The sequence below is a fragment of the Phocoena phocoena genome, chromosome X (genome assembly GCF_963924675.1).
Source record: "Phocoena phocoena chromosome X, mPhoPho1.1, whole genome shotgun sequence".
Lineage (NCBI taxonomy): Eukaryota > Metazoa > Chordata > Mammalia > Artiodactyla > Phocoenidae > Phocoena > Phocoena phocoena.
Window position 1 is genome coordinate 65,504,118 of NC_089240.1, and position 7,797 is coordinate 65,511,914.

The 7,797-nt window shown below is 38.4% G+C and overlaps 1 protein-coding gene across 1 annotated transcript; it reads left to right on the top strand.

Moving 5' to 3' along the window:
• The first annotated feature begins 460 nt into the window (after window positions 1–460).
• Window positions 461–4,794, top strand: COX7B (cytochrome c oxidase subunit 7B). The gene is made up of 3 exons (XM_065900821.1): window positions 461–620; window positions 3,187–3,311; window positions 4,593–4,794. Exons 1-3 carry the CDS (start codon window positions 581–583, stop codon window positions 4,668–4,670), a joined length of 243 nt encoding a protein of 80 aa, XP_065756893.1. The 5' UTR covers window positions 461–580; the 3' UTR covers window positions 4,671–4,794.
• Window positions 4,795–7,797: the final 3,003 nt, after the last annotated feature.

A 7,797-nucleotide genomic window follows, 5' to 3' on the forward strand; every position in this document is an offset into this window, starting at 1 on the left:
ACAATCAACAATTTGTTAAATTTGCTTTATCACATATTTATCTACATACTAATAATTCTTTTTACTGTTCTTGCAAGTTTCCTCATAACTTGAAATCATTTCAAAATTAAAAGTTAAACGAATTAGTAGGTAGTAATAGGAAAAAAAGTAAAGAAATGAAGGAAGTTTGGAGGGAACAGAAAGTACTGCTAGTGTGGAGCGAGATACAAGCTCAGTCTTCTAAAACACTATCTTGAAGCTGGTGCCTTTGATGTCTCAGTCTGAGATCAATGTCTCAGCTCTCCTCTATAGATCCCTAAACCTGGCTTCGAGGCCAGGGATTCTCTCATTGTTACGTAAATATCTTGGTACGTCATTTACAAAGTGTAAAACTTCGTTTCCCACAAGGCGTTTATCCTTCCGTGCTGTAAAGAGGACAAATTCTATAGGTTTTTTACAGGTCTCGCGAGATTCATCAAATCTCTTTAACGAGCTCAGCAGGAAGCCATTTTGTTTCTCAGGGCGCTTTGCAAGGGTACTAGAGGTGAAATTGCAAGAAGTCGGCAACTGCAGTTGCCGCCGTTCTGTCTTCAGCTTCACGATGTTTCCCTTGGCCAAAAACGCACTAAGTCGTCTCGGAGGTGAGCAAAAATTGTGAACACATCTTTTCCAACTGCCTTTATCCGTTGTCTTCGTGGTCTTTCGTGCCCCTTCCTTCCATGTGCATCTCGACTTTATTATTCTAAATGCTCTGTCTCCCACCTCACCCCAAGTAATTGGGGAAATGTTCTTAGCATTAGCCTAATCGCTCAGCGTTTCTGTTTGGGTTCCCAGCTTTCTTTTGTTACTGGAGTCATAACCCAGCTCTGCTTTTTTTTTTTTTTTTTTCGGTAGCCTACGATTTCAAGGGAGACACTTGGTGAACACTTCTCATTCCTTAAGTAATTCCATAAACTTTAGCTTTGGGGACACGTTTACCCGCAAATGGAAGAGCCTCTTCTCCAATTCTTGGTTTCATTGCAGGGAAACAACCTAAATGGTAGCACTGCAGCTTTTATGTTATTTGTGGATTATTAACTAAATAATTGTGGTCATTTTTTTCTTACCTAAAAGTTAGGCAGGTACAGGGAAATTTTGAGACCAGCATTATGTACTAAGAATGCACTAGATTGGAGAGATAAAAGTCATTTCCATACTTGATTTGCACTGAAGGTGACCTTGAGTAACGTGAGCAGTTTTACAATGAAAGTGACCTTAAACAACTACCGTTTAGCTTCTTTAGCCATCTTTTTATTTTCTGTTTATGGAGTCATTAGAAGTATTACTAGATTGTGTTCTAAATGCTCAAGCACCTTTGACAATAACCAAAAAATAGTTGTCTGACCGGTTTTTCATATTCCAAAAGCCACGTCTATTATCTCTTTCACTTTGGGCAAATGATTTAACCTCTCTCAACTTCATTTTCCTCCTTTGTAAAATAGGGGCTTAGTAAATAATACCTACCTCGTAGAGTTGTTGAGGATTATATGAGATTACCAATAAGTGGTAACTGAACCATTTCTTGTCACAGAGAAGAGGTCCAAAGAAATCCACTTGGGTGACCTGAGTGTTGAGGTCATGAGGTGTTCCAGAATTGCTTGCTTGGTAATCTTATTTTCTTTGCTTTTTGAGCAGGTAGGGCCTTGTACCTCAGGAAAGGGGTTTGGGGGTTGTTATTTTCAATGTGGAATTCACATGCTCACTTTTTAACTGCTCTAGAGCAGATTATATTGGGAAATGTTTGTAAATTTGCTCATCCCAAGTGTGACTAAAGGTGAAAAAAACTAAGGCACTTAAGCGAAGAAACCATTAAATGGTCAAATAACTATCCTGAAATAACCCATTGTATCACATTATATCAAATAACCCATTGTATCACAAAACCCATTATATTCATAAGTGCTAGTGAATGGGCAACATTGCTGTTTCTTTAATACGTTTTTCATTACATACCTTTTGAGGCTCTAAAACAATAAGGACCTGCTACTTAGATTGGAGAGGAAGAAAAAAGCAGCTGGAAATATGCATTTTCCAGTCTTGGCTCTTTCCCAAGCCCCCCAAGTACCTCCAGAGGCAGGTTGAAACTCTTTCTACTAAAATAGCAGTAATAGCACAGCTTTCATGTTGTCATTCTGCTCAACAGCTTTTATCTCTACCAAAAAAGTGGCCCTCCATGAACCTTTCTAGTTTTACCTCCTGTTACTAATTTATTTACCTTGTCCTTCAAACGTAATTTGTTTTCTAGGACACTGGGTTTTCTGTCTCCGCTTTTTTCAGATTCGCCTTTCCCATGCCTATATAACCAAATCCTACCTGCTATTCAAAGTGCTTAGCTAACATTCTGCTTCCTTGTATTATAGTGGTTTGTGTCTTTGTATCTAATAGCCTGGCTACATAACCAAATCCTACCTGCTATTCAAAGTGCTTAGGTAACATTGTACTTCCTTTTATTGTAATGGTTTGTGTCTTTGTATCTAATAGCCTCCCCTAGAGTGGAAGTTACCCAAGAACAGGGTCTGTGTCTTACACATTTCCATATACCCCATTTCTTTTAGCATGGTGCTATAGTCATTAGTAACTTTTTTAAAAAGTCGAGATTACTCTAGTTTTTGGAGGTTTTGGGGTAATTTTAAAGTCATAAACATTTAGCGTGCTTTAATGATTTTGAGTTTATTTACCCCTTTATGTTGTAAGTTGTTGAGCACTGCTGAGTAAACTTTAGTGAAATTCAAAGTAATAAATACTCAAATTAATGAAGTAGGAGCTAAGTTCAGAGGTTATACAAATACCAATTTGTCATGGATGTTACTGACATCACTTTTTCTTGGTTTTTCCCCTCAACATTTTATTGTGGAAAGTTCCAGACATATCGAAAAGTTGGAAGAATTGTATAATAAATACCCACATACCCACCACATAGATTCAACTAACATTTTGCTGTATTTGTTATATCACATATTTGTCCATCTGTCAATCTTATTTGTGAAGCATTTCAAAGTATTCTACTTTGCTTTTAGCTGCAATATGTTTTAACATTTTATTATACTGCATAATACTGTAGAGTTAACGTCCTTGGCTTTTGTGTGTGGCAATATCAATTACACATGTTCTCTTTTCCTGATAATTGATAGATATGCTCCCGTATTCTCTTTTCTTTCCCCCTTTAAGTTCGAAGCATTCCGCAAACAATGGCAAGGCAGAGCCACCAGAAGCGGGCACCTGATTTCCATGACAAATATGGTAATGCTGTATTAGCAAGTGGAGCCACTTTCTGTGTTGCTGTATGGGCATATGTAAGTACTGTTGATTGATAACCTGTTTTAGATGTTTTTTATTCCCATTTATCTCATGTATTCAAAATGTTTTCACACAGTATACATTTCTAGTTAGGAGGGGCTTTAGAGATTTTCTAACGTAATTACCTACCTAGTGCAGGAATTTCTTCCTCAACATTGAGCATTCATCCGTCATCTGTTCTTAACATTTCCGATAACAAGTTGCTTAGTGGATCAAAAGGCAGTCTTTTCCATATTGTGTAGCTGGTTGAAAAGATCTTATGTTGAGTTAAAATCTGCCTCCTTCATATTTTACCCATCATTTCATTGCAATACAGAAATTCTGATCACATTTCCATGTATCAGCTGTTAGATATTAGAAGATTCCTATCATGTCTCCTGGATCTTCTCTTTCATATTAAACATTCTTAGTTCTGTTGATCATTTTTTTGTTATATGATTTCCAGGGTTTTCACCATCTTGGTCACCTTTCTTTGCTTAATCAACCTTTCTTCTATAGAAGAACTGAGTACAGCATTTCTGATGGATGACATATAAAGTGACTTGCTTTTAATATTTTAGTTTTTTACATCTTCATTTACCAATCTACTTACCAGTCACTGTACTTGCTGGTTAAAAATAGGAGTCTTGAAGTTATAATAAATATATAAACTGATTTTAAAAGATATGAAACAACCCTTGCCTTAATAATCAAAGACTTTATTAATAGGCCTTTTTCATTCTTATTTTGATCTTCCTGAAATCAGATATATTATTAAAATAAGTGTGTGTACTTAATTGGAAGAGTAAACAGATGTTGAACAAATGTGTGATCGGGGGCACTTTTGGAAGTGAAGTGCTACTTGAAGAAGGGATATTATAAAAGTCCTCTTTGGCAGTATTTAGGTAGTCGTGGTTGAGTGCAACAATGTTTTTGAGGATGTAGTATAGAAATGTGATATACAAATTTGAATTAATTAAATGAAATTTAAAATGTAGTTGCTGAGTCACACTAGCTACATCTTAGTTGCTCAATAGCTGTATGTACCTAGTGGCTAACTGTATTAGTGCAGATATAGAACATTTCCTTCATCTCTGGAAGTTCTACTGAACAGCACTGCTCTAGAGAATTAGGACAGCAATTAGGTTTGGCCTACTTGGAGGGCACTGTATCCCAGGTGACTTTCTGTGTGTTTTTAACCTACAGTGCAGAATACCTTTGCCACTTTAGGAAGTACTCTCCAAGGGAGAGTGGGCTCTGGTTTAAACATATAACTGACAGCATTTTAATTCTTACAGACAGCAACACAAATTGGAATAGAATGGAACCTGTCCCCTGTTGGCAGAGTCACCCCAAAGGAATGGAGAGAACAGTGATCATCCCAGCTGGTTTAATACTGAATTGTTTCAAAATCAACTCATAATTGATGCCAAGTAAAAGCATTATGTACCCATTAAAATATGGCGTGATTGAAGAAATAAAGTACATTTGAAAACCTCATTGTAGATTTGTTTGTTTCTTTTGTAAATGAAACCAAGCTTGATCATTTTTATTTATTTAACCTTTGTGTTAATATTAAAGTCAAAACACTGTACAACTTCTTGAATAGCTTTTCTCTGTTAGGTAGTGTGAAAGGAAAGTTTGGCTGTCACCTAGGAGTCAACTTTATAATAGGCTGAAATTACAGTTTATGAATAACTGATCACAGTTATTTTAGGGCATCTATGAGTTTAAAATTTGGTGTCCATATCTTGGTTATACCTACTACTTTCAGCCTCTCATATATGTTTGTATTTAGAATTGGCGTTAAGTCCTTTGTACTCCTGCCAAGAGAACTTAGGGTGTCACCAGACCCATAGGAAGAGTGGTCCTATCAAATGAACTCCTAGGATGTCTGAAGACTAGCTAGCTCCTTGGCTCCCTTGGTACATTTATCTTAGAGCTCTATTTTTATTTTTTGTGGTACGCGGGTCTCTCACTGTTGTGGCCTCTCCCGCTGCGGAGCACAGGCTCTGGACGCGCAGGCTCAGCAGCCATGGCTCACGGGCCTAGCCACTCTGCGGCATGTGGGATCTTCCCGGACCGGGGCACGAACCCGTGTCCCCTGCATCAGCAGGCGGACTCTCAACCACTGCACCACCAGGGAAGTCCGAGCTCTATATTTTTCAGCATATTTATTTGAGATGTTTATGAGGTTATTAAAGAAAGGATCTGTTTTACTTATCTAACTACTAGTGACCTCTGCTGTTGGCTTTCTGTAACGATACCAGTTTTTGGATTAGTGGATTATCCTGAACTCACTATGACATTGGATTTTATGTGTAAGATATTAACTGAAGAAAACATAGTATCTACACCATGTGCTTCTTTATTTCCTCAGCCAAAGGCTCTGAAGTAAGCCTCAAGTAGTGGCTTTTTAATAGTGCTCAAGCAGAAAATTGAAATTTCAGTCGAGTAACCTATCTATATTGGCTAAATTTGAGATTTCTAAAATTCACTTACCTGATACTGTAGGTTATCAGGTAAGTGGCTTTTAGGACTCTCCAAATTTTCCTGATGTAGATAAGGATTTATACTTAGCCAAACATTTGAAGAATGTTTACTCAATAGGTGAAATACTAGAATTGCTCTTATGGCAATGTGTCCTGTTTTCTCATTAATGTACCAAAGCCAGTAATTTCATGACTTTTTAAAGTAGGAATAAGGATTTGAATGTCATTGCAGCACAGTACGTTGCAAGATTAGTAACTACATAGTAGTGGCACCATTTGGTAAAATTTGAACACTTTATATCATATTTAGAATGTTAAAAGAGGGCTAAAGTATTCAAATGCACGTAACCCTCCAACATGATTAAGCAAAATAAACATGTCTTTAAGAAAGTTTCAACCTTCTGTTTTTGTTCCTGAGTTGGCACTGAGAATTTCTAATGACTGGAGGTAATTTTCAGTATGATTTATACCACTTCTGTCAGATAAGTAGTAATTGTCAGCTATTCTGATAGGCAAAAATAAATAGTATGGGGGCTTTTCTGGTGGTGCAGTGGTTGAGAGTCCACCTGCCGATGCAGGGGACACGGGTTCATGCCCCGGTCCGGAAGGATCCCACATGCTGTGGAGCGGCTAGGCCCGTGAGCCATTGCTGCTGAGCCTGCGCGTCCAGAGCTTGTGCTCCGCAGCGGGAGAGGCCACAACAGTGAGAGGCCTGCGTACCAAAAAAAAAAAAAATAATAATAATAGTATGACTTTTTAAAAAAATAAATTTATTTTTTGGCTGTTTTGGGGTCTTTGTTGCTGCACGTGGGCTTTCTCTTGTTGCGGCGAGCGGGAGCTACTCTCCGTTGCAGTGCTCGTTGCTGTGCGCAGGCTTCTCATTGCGGTCGCTACACTCTTGTTGCGGAGCACGGGCTCTAGGCGTGAGGGCTTCAGTACTTGTGGCACATGGGCTCAATAGTTGTGGCTTGCGGGCTCTAGAGCGCAGGCTCAGTAGCTGTGGCGCACAGGCTTAGTTGCTCCGCGTCATGTGGGATCTTCCCAGACCAGGGCTCAAACCTGTGTCCCCTGCATTGGCAGGCAGATTCGTAACCACTGCTCCACCAGGAAGTCCTAGTATGACATTTTAAAATGTCTATTTGTCAGCATACGTGTTGCCTTCTGTGATAAAATCGTGGTGGTAGTCAGCATCTTTGAAAATACTTACAAAACTTAGTTTTATGATTAATCTTGTCCTGATGAGTAGTTATAAAACTACCACAGCCACTACCAGAAATGAAGCTGTGGTTTAAGTCAAAGTTATTTTGTGTCATCACAATATTCTGACCTTGCAGCTTGCTTAGTGTACTCAAAGTTTTCATCCTGTGTGAAGGTTGTCAAATTAGTCTCCCTGTAAAAATCTGTATGTTTGAAGAATTTAGATAAGTGACTTAATTTAGAAGCATTGCCAATCCTTCAAATGTTATTTATTGGGGGAGTTATGAAGTATTTTTTAAAAAGGGTGAATGTTGTAACTGCCATTCTTAATTTGACTCAAGCTATTTTAGTGCATGTGTTCTGTTCTTTTAAATTCATTAAACTTAGAACTAGGTATCATGGTAGTTGTAGAGGCACAGATGTTGTGTTCTCACCCTCATGACTATTAACTTTATTGGTGATATTAATAAGCATTTCATAAGCATTTGGGGGTACCTACTATCTGCTCAATGCCAGGAAACCTGATATACTTCTTGAAGACATTCCCTTCTATTTGAAAGCTCAGTTTAATATAGTAGTAATTTAAAAAGTGTTGGTATGCTCATGCATTGATACGGGAGATTAGGGATGCTTCATTTAGAGATACGAAGTGGTTTATTTATTTTTATTTATTTATTTATTTTTTGTGGTAAGCGGGCCTTTCACTGTTGTGGCCTCTCCCGTTGCGGAGCACAGGCTTCGGATGCGCAGGCTCAGTGGCCATGGCTCACGGGCCCAGCCGCTCCGCGGCATGTGGGATCCTTCCGGACCGGGG